The sequence below is a fragment of the Leucopleurus acutus genome, assembly GCF_964270905.1.
Source record: "Leucopleurus acutus genome assembly, chromosome: 14".
NCBI classification, from domain to species: Eukaryota; Metazoa; Chordata; class Mammalia; order Artiodactyla; family Delphinidae; genus Leucopleurus; species Leucopleurus acutus.
In genome coordinates this window covers 24,648,083-24,661,244 of record NC_139156.1, presented here as the reverse complement: position 1 = coordinate 24,661,244, position 13,162 = coordinate 24,648,083, and the positions used below count along the sequence as shown (strand labels likewise).

Here is a 13,162-nt window from a genome sequence, read left to right as displayed (position 1 = left end):
CGGGAGAGGCGTAAGGAAAATCTCTTTTCGTTGCTTCTCTTCTCCCAGTGAAAAAGAAAATAAGGTGAGAGTGAGTTGACGGTCAGGTGTTGGAGGTTTGAGGATAGGGGAGAACACATGAAGTGGCCCTCTAGGATCTCGCTAGGATCTTGTAGTCCACCCACCAGCAGAAGCTGCACCATGTGGTTACTTGTTAGAAATGCAGAATCTCAGGGTCCTTCTATGTCCTCAGAATGACGGACTCGGAATTTGTATTTTAAAAAAGCTCCCCCAGGTGATGTGGATTAAGCTAGGGGGAAATTGAAAGCTAGGGGGAATAGCATTGTTGAGCAGCTTTAGGGACCCAATAAAGGTTCAGGTCATTAGACTGAAACCAGTCAGTGTTTTTCCTTTACACACTGCATGGTGCAGGTGCAGAGAAGGTTGAGTCCTGGCTTAATCAAGGCTGAGGTTTTACCAGGTGGGCGTGGCCAAGGAGCAGGGGGTGAAGGTGTGGGCAGCGGACTACCTCCCAGTGGGAGACTGTGGAGTAAATGGCACTGCTTTAGGCGTCTATACTCTGTAACTTCTTGAAATCTTTGCTGCATTCAAAACTACTCACTTTGGATAATACACAGAGACATTGTTAGAGGACTGCAGTGAATAAAAACAGGGACAAGTTAACAATACGTTCAAAGGAATTGTTCACCATAAAGCTGACAAACTGCCCTGCCTCAAATGATGGTAAGATTTTACTTTCTTCACATTTACCTGGTTGTGTACCATCACCTTTTACATCTCTATTATAACTGTAAGCACTTTTAATGTGGGAATGTTTCCTTGTGATGGAAGGATAAAAGTGGGAGACCTGCATTGCAAAAATCTCAGATCAGAACTTTATTGACTGTGTCATTTTTCTCTCAAGTCTTTTCCTTGAAATTGAGAGCAAGGCAAGCAACAGTATACAACTCAAATTGACGTAGACAATAGAGAGCAGTCCCTTGCAGTGCCTTGAACATACTACCATAGGTGTTCATTAGATATTTGAAGAATGAGTGAAGGACCAAATGAACTGTAATGATGTGAAATTTGAAATCAATAAGAACTTTAAAAAATTGCTACATGTTCTTTTCGTTTTAAATTGTAGTAGGCCTTTAAATTTATCTCCACTTGCTTCTTCAAATTCTCTTGAGAATTTAAGCCCAAACACCATCTCTAGGCTACTAAAGACACTGAGAAAATAAAGAGCACTTCATTTGAAAAGATACTGAAACAAAACCCTTGATAAGGTAGGTTATATTCTTTGCTCTTCTGACCTTTCTATACTTATCTCTTTCTTCATTTAATTCCTTGACTTTTTTCTCATACTCTTTGAATTGTTTCTTTTCCTTTTCAGACCACAAAGCATCAGGTTTTGACATGAAAGCAGGTTGAGGAATCACCTGAAGATATAAAGGAAAGCATATATTCTAGGTTAAACATAAATATAGCAATACAGTCAAACTCAGAGTTATTGTTACAGTTTTAAAAAAAAGAGTCCTTTAAAAGGGTATAGTTCTTCACATTGGCAAGGCAATGACCTAACACTTTGACCAAAGGATATGAAAAAATGTTACAACGGTTTTTCTGTCACTTAAGCGAGGGTAAGCATTTTGGGATGTACCCTGACTCTTAGGTGACAAGTTCAGAAGTGTGAGTTGATATCTTCATAGCTAGAACTATGCCTGAGCTCCAGGGATACCTATGTCAGGTATCAAAGGGAATGTTTCTTGGTGTATCTGGAAAATTAGAGGTTCAGTATTATCCCTACTTTCTGTGCAGACCCAAACAACTGTGGTTGTTTTTTTGTTGTTGTTCATTTGTTTGCTTTTCATCAGATTGGAAGGCAAGCCTGGTGTTTCAAATTTCTTCTTCTTTGCCTGATGTGGTAAGTTTATAAGGTACTGGGGGGTGGTATATTTGTCACTGTAGAATTTCTACGACTCAGGTTCACATGGGAAAAAATGGTCACATTTAAGTAGCTCTTTCCATCCCATTCCACCTTCCATAAGGATGACCAGGAATCTCACCATTCTCAAAATGTCTTCCTTCTTGACTTCCAGAACTCCTCCCAGCATGTCCATGAGGGCTCGGCGTCTTGTGGTGGAGCCCTTGGGAAAAAGCCAAGGTCAGAGAGGGTCACTGAGACAGAGGTCTGACACTCCAGTGGCACTGGGGACAGCCCCCCTGTCCCCAATGTTAGAATGACTGCATTTAGGATTGGGGAGGGTGGGCAGTGGCATGCATGGAGGGGAGAAGAGGAGGCCACTGAGATTCCAGTGACCTCTGACCACAACAAATGCCTTGATGTGTTTCTATGGTGGAGTACAAGACTATTCAACCAAATTAGGAACAAATATCCCTGAAAGGAAAAGGGTCTTAGGTACCATTTAAAAAAACCGCATACCTGTGACAGAAGCAATCGCTCCATTTCACGGGTCACAAGCAATTCTGTTTTGACTTTTTGCTGTGGTTTAATATGTCTCTGAGCTGTAATCTGAAAGAGAAAATGTGGTTTCCTGCTGTTATTCTTACAAAATTCAAGCCATACTTTCTTTCCACACACCGGGAGGAGGTTAGAAGGGATTAAGGAGATAGAGGGACTATCCAGATTTTGCAACCAATTTCCTATCTTGGAATGAAGATGAGGTCCAAAATGAGAGAGTGAGAAAAATAGATGGTTACTGTTAACAGGGACTATATGAGTGTTTGTTATTACTTCTAAGCAACACTATTATCTTTTGCCCCAAAGTAATCAAGATGGTTTCATGTGAGCAAGGGTGTTCTCTTTGAGTTACTTTTTATAAATGAAATATGATTATATTTGAATTGTCTTCTTTAAGCATTTATTTGTAACTGCATTTGTGCCAAACACCTTTTAAGAAGGCTGTCCAGTGAGCCCCTTTCTCTGGGACCCATACTACTCTAATGGCTAGATAATTACTGGAGCTCCATCAGCCTCATTCCCATTATGTGACCCAGCCTCCATGGGTACAGGTGCTGGACCCAAGTTGGACCAAGAAGCCCCTTCCCAGGCGAATCCAGAACTAGGGCTAAGAGATTATAGTTTGGACAAATTGCTCTCTTGAGCATAGGCGATATAACATAGAAACTGCTAGAGGCAGCTGAAATGCAGAGAGAAGTGAGTCAAGAGATGAAGAAAGAGCACTTCTGGACTCTCCACAAGGTTCCAGTGTGTGGTTCCTGCTTCTTTCTAGGCTTGGTGTCCAAATCTTCTCTGGACTCTATGGCATTCATAGAAGAAATCCCCATTATTGCTGGGGCTGTGTTAACTGTTTTTGTTACTTGTAACCAAGAATGCTACCTTATACGGTTGCTTCTGGTAGCAAAAACAAGAAGAATAAATAAGAGCCTGGAAAACGTCATGAGAAAGAAGGGAAGAGATGATGTACGGATAATCGTACCTCAGTACTTTCCACAATGAGGGTTCTCTCTGGCTTCTCACAGTCCTCAAATTCTGGTTGCCAGACTGTTTCTTCCAACTCCAGATCCAAAACGATTTCTTGAATTCTTACATTTTTTTCCTTCACACGTGCAATTTCAATCTCTTTTTGTTTATATGCCGCATCAAACTCATTATTGAAAGCAGTTTTTACCTTGTAAATAATATCCTAAAATATCAATGTTATTATAAACACACCATGTATTATACCTTTCCTGGCAACATGGTCCCACACCTTTACTTTCCCTCCAAAATCACTTTACAAATTATAAGCAAAGTAATCTTTCTAAAATACTGTTTATATTAAGTCACGTCTTGGTTCAGTAATCTATAGTGGCATCCCACCATGGGTAAGGTTAAGCAACAGCATAACTGTTATACTACAACATACTTCCAGAAATGTGCGATGCAATTCAGTGTGCAGGTATATTGATAAGTGGGTAATGGCTACTTGGAGGCTCTTTGGGCTATTCTCTCTACTTTTGTGTATGTTCTTAAAAAAATCCATCATAAAAATATTTTAAAAGAAATATTCAGTATTAAACTTGGGAAATATCTTTTCTTTGGAACCAGGTTTGAGGAGAGGAGGTGAGGAAAAGATGGCCTATAGAGGTCTGGAGAATCTTCCAGAGAAGCACAACTACACACAATATTCTTACTCTGTATGGACAGGTCATTTTCAGGTAGAAAGAGAACCCAAGCTTCCCAGTTGGATCAGCCATTTACTAAGGTGGATGTGGGTCCAACTGGATTGCCCCTAGCTCTGCTGATGAGTAGAACGATGGGTCAAACTAAAAGTAGACTTGACTTTACCGTCAGACTTCAGTCTATATATCTATCCTACTGAAGATGAAACCATTAAAGCAGGGTAGAAAATGATCTTAACGGCTGGCACCAGAATTTCTCTCAGGCTGAAATTACTTTCGTGTAGGAAAACACCTTACTAAAGCAGCAGGAAGGTGAGACACTGAGGGCATAGGTCAGCAGAAGCTAAGCAACTTAAAAGGGATAACTCAACAGTTCTCAGTATAAATGCACAGGAATTTTAGGTATTGGAGGAGACAAAGAAGAGAAAAAGATAGGAAGGGAGAGCAGAGTAACCCAGCAGGAGGCTAGAACTCAAATTGCAGACATGACTGAAGGATCTTCAGGAATAGGAATGGCCAAACATTAAATTTCAAACCGTCTGCATTGGTGCAATCTCAGTTACTGAGTTTTCGAAAACCTTCAGTAGGCGTGGCATGTACAGGTGTGTTCTGAAACTGACTTGTTTGGTGGAAAGCAAGGAGTAGGAGCTTAGAGCCTGAAGGACACCATACCTTATCCCTGAGCCCCAGCACTTATAGAAATCTTAGAGAGGAAATTGTATTTTCCTAGATTAAGGAGATAGATAAGCATTCACATCTTGATCTTACAAGGAGGTCCTAATTGACATCTGGGTTACCTAGAAGGTGGCATTCAAGGATTTCTTTTATCTTTGAGTTTCCCGAAGATCTAAGTAGAAAAATGGTTTGCGGTGTTAGCCAGTGGAGGGTGCTCTTTAGAAAACCTGGTATCACAGAACCCACTCCAAATGGATGAAAACAACTCTTGTCCACGAGCTCTGTTTAAAGAACATGGATGCTAGCCATGTGGATATTTCTCTGTGTACTTTAAAGACATCATTTGATTGGCATTGGATTTCAATTTGAGCCTTTGCAAGACACCTCATGGAAAGTTTTAGAGATTTTCAAGGGTAAAGAAAAAATTCACCCACTTTCAGTAATATAATTTGGTTGATTTTCTCCTCTCTGGAATGAAGTTCCAGTTGGCTTGACAACAAAGAGGTAGGTACCCTAAAATCAGTACTCAGACTACCAAGCAGGTAATTGGGCAAGTTGGTATCTTTTGCTGTCCCATCTTCTTCCTCTTCTTCATCCTCCTCTTCATGATGCTTTTTAACCAACGTAATTGCAGACTGAAACTCTACAATTTCCTTCTGTAGCTAAATATAGAAAAAGATGAAATGAAAGTTATGCAATAAGAAGAATTCTCTAAAGGGCAATTTTGGGACAACTTAATTATTTCAATAATCATTTTAAGATGTTAATTGTCTTGCCAACAACTGAATTTAAAGTGATGTCCTGAACCTGCTGAAGAGAAAGCCTCAGAAATTGATAGACTGTAGATAAATCATAAGAGTAAAAATTCTTCTTGATAGTGTGTAATATTCATATTTTTCTGTCGGGATGACAGCTTCTCATAAGTATTTTGAGTCTTTCTTGGTGCTTAAGCATTAAAAAATATACTTTCTCTTCACATTTTACAAAGGAACTTATTCACATAGGACTGGTATGTGTATGTAAAAAGAATTAAGCATGACTTCATTTTAGTTTTAGAAAAAGAATGGATGCAAAGTTCTGGCCAAAATGAAACTACACCAATTGGGCAGTGTTTTTAAGTGGTTTGACAGAGACTGCTGGAAAAAAAAAAAAGCTAGGATTGCTTTAGGAAAACAATAAATCCCACCAAAACAGATTCTACTTCATCCTTGGCCAACTATCTTAAAACACAATCCTCAGTGATAAGAGGTGGTAAAAAGAGTATGTGTGGATGAAGAACTTCTGACCAGGACAAGAACAAAATCCCAAATCTCAATTTTAAAAGTATATCATCATATTTCAGGGATAGCCAATGTTGTTAGGATATAGGCTCCTTACGTGGATATAGGCTCCTATATTCATTAGAATATATTCCTACACATAAACAAGGAATATAAATATAAACACAAACAATATCTAAACATATTTTAAGTAGTATTCCAACTCAAATCTGTATGAAGGAAATCCTGAAAGAAAACACGTCACTTATATAAACACATATATATTTAAAATTGTACTTTAAGACACTCTGCTTCAATCTCTTTTTGCTGCACAACTCTCTTCAATTCTTTCAACTCTTCATCTGTGCGTTCTTTCATTGGGAAGTTCTCAACCACACATGGGATGTGAAAGCACTTGGGAAAAAAAGAGCAAAATGAAATAAATCCATTTTTAGAACAATTGTGTGTATCTGGGGCAGAGTGGGGCATGTTTTCTCTCAACAAAATTAATCCATAGGTTATCATGCATGAGTGAAATGGCCCATGGAAGCTTTCTTTAAAATAAAACAATGTAGAGATTATCACACTAAGTGAAGTAAGTCAGAAGGAGAAAGACAAATACCATATGATACCCCTTATATGTGGAATCTAAAATATGGCACAAATGAACTTATCTATTTTGTAGACATAGACAACAGACTTGTGGTGGCCAAGAGGAAGGAGGGAGGGAGAGGGATGGACTGGGAGTTTGGGGTTGGTAGATGCAAACTATTACATTTAGAATAAATGTAGATAAACAACAAGGTCCTAATGTATAGCACAGGGAACATAACTCAATATCCTGTGATAAACCATGATGGAAAAGAATATAAAAAAAGAATGTCTATATGTGTATAACTGAGTCACCTTGCTGTACAGCAGAGATTGTCACAACATTGTAAATCAACTCTACTTCAATTTAAAAAAAAGAAATAAAATAAAACAATGTATGCCTTCAGTATTGGTGTAAACTTTGTATAAAGAATACTGTGCTTTTGTGAACGATTTATTTCTAGAGCAGTGCTTCTCAACCAGAAGTGATTTTGCTGGCCACTGTCTCCATCCTCTCCAGCCCCTCAGGGACATTTGGCAATGTCTGGAGACATTTTTTGATTGTCACTGATTGGGGTGGCAGAGTCTGCTGGGGCCTGGTAGATAGAGGGCAGGGATGTTGCAAAATCCTCCAATCCTTAGGTCAGCCCCTACAACAAAGAATTATCCAGCCCCAAGTGTGCCGTTCTCGAGAAACCCTGTTTTAGAGCAATACTCAATCACATAAATGGAGGGTGATCAATACTTCATTATCTAAACAGGGGGCATATTTGAAAGTGAAAAAGGTGCTGTTAATAGTTACTCTAGGACCACAGGCATAAACTGGGACTCTTGGTCACCCTACACAAAGAGGGAAACTGTGTTGGGAGGAATCTCAATAAAAAGGCACAAAAAACAGTCCTTTAGAAAATGTGAAGGCAGGGGCGTCCCTGGTGGCACAGTGGTTAAGAACTCACCTGCCAATGCAGGGGACATGGGTTCGACTCCTGGTCCAGGAAGATCCCACATACCGCGCAGCAACTAAGCCTGTGCGCCACAACTACTGAGCCTGCGCTCTAGAGCCTGCGAGCCACAACTACTGAGCACTCGTGCCACAACTACTGAAGCCCGTGTGCCTAGAGCCCATGCTCCACAACAAGAGAAGCCACCGCAATGAGAAGCCCACACACTGCAACAAAGAGTAGACCCCACTCACCGCAACTAGAGAAAGCCCGCACACAGGAGCGAAGATCTAACACAGCCAAAAATAAAAAAAAAAATTAAAAAAAAAAGATCATAAAAATCTCACTGTGAATATTTAAAAAAATAAAAAAGGAAAAGAAAATGTGAAGGCAGGTACAGGTAGAAATGTGAATAATACGCAGAGCAACTAAGCCCGTGCGCCACAACTACCTAGCCTGTGCTCTAGAGCCAGTGAGCCACACTACTGAGCCCACGTGCCACAACTACTGAAGCCCGTGCGCCTAGAGCCCGTGCTCCACAACAAGAGAAGCCACTGCAATGAGAAGCCATGCACCGCAACGAAGAGTAGCCCCCACTCACCGCAACTAAAGAAAGCCCGCGCACAGCAACAAAGACCCAACGCAGCCAAAAATAAATAAATAAAATAAATAAATTTACATAAAAAAAAGAAATGTGAATAATATTATGTCTAGTTTTCAATCTGTGTGGAATGTGAGTGAAGTGGCGGTTTGGAATAGACAGATATTGAGACCCGGATGCAGGTGGTGTCGTAGAGGAAAGAGGGAAAGAGGTGCTGAAACAAAGCTTAAGAGATGCTGGCTTAGAAGCACATGGGGACTGAGCAGAGAGGAAAGAACGAGACAAGGGAAAATGACACATCGAGGTGGAGTCAGTACAAGAAGGAGCAAGGTGTGCTTCGAATGCTTTCCTATATATGGATCTTCTTAAACTTTTTCTTTTTAAAATTTTCTGCCATGAGACTTCCCATGAAAATTTTCATTGGCAAAGGTGTTGTACCTGAAGTTCTATCTGTTACCTTAAGAGCTCGGCCTTTCACAGCCATCGAATTCCAGCATTCTCCTTTGATAAGTTCAGCCAAATATCTCTTGGCTAGGTTTTGCATCTCAGCATCCTTTCTTATCTTAAGGAACACAAATGAAGGGAAAAGTAAGAATGAAAATGTGGCCTCAAAAACAATCTCAATTGTAAAAACCAGATGCACTTGGAGGGGGATACTTGCCTGTCTTTGGTTTAGTCTGGAGGCTTAGGGTTCCATTCCTTGAGGACTAGGGTATCAACACAAACACCACTAAGGCAGGCAGGTCCTACACAGGAGCCAAGGCAGGTGTGTGGGCAGTTGCACAGCCATGGTAGCTGGATAGCTAACACACACACCATCACAGATCTGCCTGGTTGGCGCAAGGTGGTAAAGCAAACCCACTGTGCCAAGTCTTCCTGTTTTATTAGAAAAGTTTGAAATATGTAACTGTTGGCTTACTCCTTGTCAATGCATATTTGAAGTGGCATTTTGTGACCTCTGTCTTGGGGTTTTATTGCACTATATTCTTCTATTGTTTATGTCCACTGTGAAATGAATGTTCCACTATTCTTGGGGATCGTATGATGTACCTTTTGCCATTTAGAAACATATGTTACCTCAATTAGTTTTACCTCCTTAAGTGATTAAGTATTCTTATTTTAATAAAGTTTGCCAAAAGAGCTGGCATGAAAGTGACACCCAACAATCCTTAGTCCTTAGGGTCCTCTTCAGAAACCTTTTTTTTTTATTTTTTTACTGAAGTATAGTTGATTTACAATGTTGTACAGAACCTCTTTTATTGGCATTTCACTTTGTTGGCAGATCGTTAGCAAACTAGCTGAAAATAATATCTCCCAGATTAGAAAATGTCTTATTTATTTATTCATTCATTCATTTACTCATTTATTCATGTTTATTTTATTCATTGTCTGAACAAATACCTTGTTTAATTTGCGTTTTATTTATTTTTGATTTTACCCATTGAGTTAATGGTTAATACAGTTTTCAATTATTTTTTCTTTTTTTTTTCAGAGATCAAAAATGTTCTTTATTTAGAAATAAAGAAGGTATCTGATGGGCTCTGGACATAATGGTAGACTGGACATGGCTGAGGAAAGAATCTCTGAGCTAGAGAATGTAACAATAGAATCTTCAAAAACATAGAATTCCTTTATTCCTTTTTAATTTCCATGGAATCTGTAGTGATGTCCCTCTTTTCTTCCTAACATTAGTAATTGTATCTATCTCTTTTCTCTTAGCTTAGCTATAGGCTTATTCAGTTTATCAATCTTTTCAAAGAATCGGCTTTTGATTTCATTGATTTTTAAAATTTTATTTATTTTTTTATACAGCAGGTTCTCATTAGCTATCCATTTTATACATATTAGTGTATACATGTCAATCCCAATCTCCCAATTCATCACACCACCACCACCACCACCCCGCCTCGGTGTCCATACATTTGTTCTCTACATCTGTGCCTCTATTTCTGCCCTGCAAACCAGTTCATCTGTACCATTTTCCTAGGTTCCACATATATGCATTAATATACGATATTTGTTTTTCTCTTTCTGACTTACTTCACTCTGTATGACAGTCTCTAGATCCACCCCAATTTCGTTCCTTTTTATGGCTGAGTAATATTCCATTGTATATATGTACCACATCTTCTTTATCCATTCATCTGTCGATGGGCATTTAGGTTGCTTCCATGTCCTGGCTATTGTAAATAGTGCTGCAATGAACATTAGGGTGCATGTGTCTTTTTGAATTATGGTTTTCTCTGCGTATATGCCCAGTAGTGGGATTGCTGGGTCATATGGTAATGCTATTTTTAGTTTTTTAAGAAACCTCCATACTGTTCTCCATAGTGGCTGTATCAATTTACATTCCCACCAACAGTGCAAGAGGGTTCCCTTTTCTCCACACCCTCTCTAGCATTTGTTGTTTGTAGATTTTCTGATGATGCCCATCCTAACTGGTGTGAGGTGATACCTCATTGTAGTTTTGATTTGCATTTCCTTCATAATTAGTGATGTTGAGCAGCTTCTCATGTGCTTCTGGGCCATCTGTATGTCTTCTTTGGAGAAGTGTCTATTTAGGTCTTCTGCCCATTTTTGCTTTGGGTTGTTTGTTTTTTCAATATTGAGCTGCATGAGCTGTTTACATATTTTGGAGATTAGTCCTTTGTCTGTTGATTCGTTGGCAAATATTTTCTCCCGTTCTGAGGGTTGTCTTTTCATCTTCTTTGTAGTTTCCTTTGCTGTGCAAAAGCTTTTAAGTTTCATTAGGTCCCATTTGTTTATTTTTGTTTTTATTTCCATTACTGTAGGAGATGGATCAAAAAAGATCTTGGTGTGATTTATGTCAAAGAGTGCCCTTCCTATGTTTTCCTCTAAGAGTTTTACAGTGTCCGATCTTACATTTAGGTCTCTAATACATTTTGAGGGTATTTTTGTGTATGGTGTTAGGGAGTGTTCTAATTTCATTCTTTTACATGTAGCTGTCCAGTTTTCCCAGCACCACTTATTGTAGAGACTGTCTTTTTTCCATTGTATATCCTTGCCTCCTTTGTCACAGATTAGTTGACCATAGGTGCGTGGGTTTATCTCTGAGCTTTCTATCCTGTTCCATTGATCTATATTTCTGTTTTTGTGCCAGTACCATATTGTCTTGATTACTGTAGCTTTGTAGTATTAAATTATTTTTTCTTAAACAGCTGTTTTGGCATATTAGTTCTCAGAACCTGTCTGATTCCCAGGCTCCTCCATTCCCCCCCTTGCTACTCTTAAGGCTATTTATCAATCCCTCCAGAATAATGCTAATACTGTGTCTAGGTGGTCATTACTGGGCTTTGGTCTTTGCCCTATTGTTGAGATCCTGGCCAGGGTGGGCTAGTAGCCTGGTCCCTTTAGGACTGGGATCCTTAGCTCTTCCCAGGGGTTAGTGTTCTGCTCCCAGGTGGATTTATGGTGCCATCTGCTAGCACTGTTCTGTCCTGAACCGTCTGGTTCTACTATCACGCCCAATCTAGGGCTGATATCTCTTCAAAAGCCCGGAGCTCAGGAAAACTAAACGACGTGAGGGAAATGAGCACGTGAAGAACCTTTCTCTGTACCAAAGCCTGCGACAGAGGATCAAGGAGGCTCCTCGAGGGATGCACGGGAATTTGATAAGCATCAAGGGATGGGGGCATCTGGGGCAGAGGCAGAGGGTGGGGGTCAGGTGAGCAGAGTGGCTTCATCAGTGGTCAGTAGGTCAACAGTCCAGAGGAGCAGGTTCATGGGGCCGAGTGGTCAGACAAGAGCTTGGAGAAAAAAGCAATGAGAGGGTGAGAATAGGGGCAGGCACCTAAGCCGAACTCATTTTAGAGTGATCAAGATGAATGGGCTGGGAGGACCTGGTGCCAGAATAGGAGGTGGCCTTCCAGGCCTGTGAGGCCAGGGCCGAGGAGGATGAGCCAGAAGCCTGGTGGGCAGACCAGGACTGCTTACCTGCTCAGACTCGAGTTGTGGGCTCCTAGCCAAGTGACTCGACCACCTAAGCCTTAGTTTCCTTAAGTGGGGAAAACAATAACCTACCTTTTTGGATTGCTGTGATGATCAAATAACATTCAAAAAGCCCCTAGATTGGTGCCTATCTGTTATAATAAGAAAAAGGGATCATTTCTAATAGCTTCCTGTTGTATGTTTAAAAACAAAAGCCAAATTCTTCACCACAACATACAAGGTCTTCAGAGCTGGCCTCTGCCTACCTCTCCCACCTCATTCTGTAAGGCCCTCTCCTGTCCACTGTGCTACAGCCTTTCTGGCCTTTCTGGCCCTGGAATACTCTGAGCAATTTCTGCTTCAGGGCCCTTGTTCTTGCTGCTCCCTTTGCCTGACATTCTCTTTCCTCAGATCTCTGTATAGCCAGCTCCCTCTCTTCTCTTAGTTTGCAACTGAAAGGTCCCCTCTTTAAAGTTGTCTTCTCTGACCACAGAAGTAGATCCCCCACATCTATTATCGAATCTGGTTTGTTTCCATCATATAATATATAGAGATTTGTTTATGGTCTCTGTTCTCTACTAGAGTAGCCCCATGTGGGTGGGACCTATCTGTATTATTCATTGTATCCCCAGCACCTACAGTAGTGCCTGGCATGTAATAGGTGTTCAATAAATGTTGCAGAATGAATGAATGGATGGGCGAATGAACATCCAGGTGAATTTTATCTCCTTGAGTTAGTCCCTTGAGGTACTTTTGGTATTAATTCTGTTATTTAATATATTTCCTCTCATTCTCAGCCTCATGTCATTTACCATTTGGACAGATCTGCCTCATTTTCACATCTTCACTCCAGTCATTAATAAACATGTTTAACAGGACAGAGTCCTGGGCCACATGATTGGAGATTTCTCTCCTAGAATCATCAGTCAAATAACAAGTCTCTTTTTGGGGTAGCTGTTTAACCAACTATAATTCACTTAAATGTCCTTATATCCAGCTTTATTTAATTCTCTTTTTCA

The 13,162-nt window shown here is 40.1% G+C and overlaps 1 protein-coding gene across 1 annotated transcript in view; it reads right to left on the bottom strand.

Moving 5' to 3' along the window:
- The window catches only part of CFAP43 (cilia and flagella associated protein 43), a gene marked incomplete at both ends in the record, with an annotated part of 98,509 nt that overhangs the window by 22,271 nt on the left and 63,076 nt on the right, over window positions 1–13,162 (bottom strand). The window contains 7 exons of the mRNA XM_082855006.1: window positions 1,296–1,421; window positions 2,049–2,129; window positions 2,426–2,515; window positions 3,444–3,650; window positions 5,238–5,465; window positions 6,360–6,476; window positions 8,653–8,757. Of these exons, the coding sequence (XP_082711132.1) occupies window positions 1,296–1,421; window positions 2,049–2,129; window positions 2,426–2,515; window positions 3,444–3,650; window positions 5,238–5,465; window positions 6,360–6,476; window positions 8,653–8,757 (954 nt within the window). The remainder of the gene's footprint in view (window positions 1–1,295; window positions 1,422–2,048; window positions 2,130–2,425; window positions 2,516–3,443; window positions 3,651–5,237; window positions 5,466–6,359; window positions 6,477–8,652; window positions 8,758–13,162) is intronic.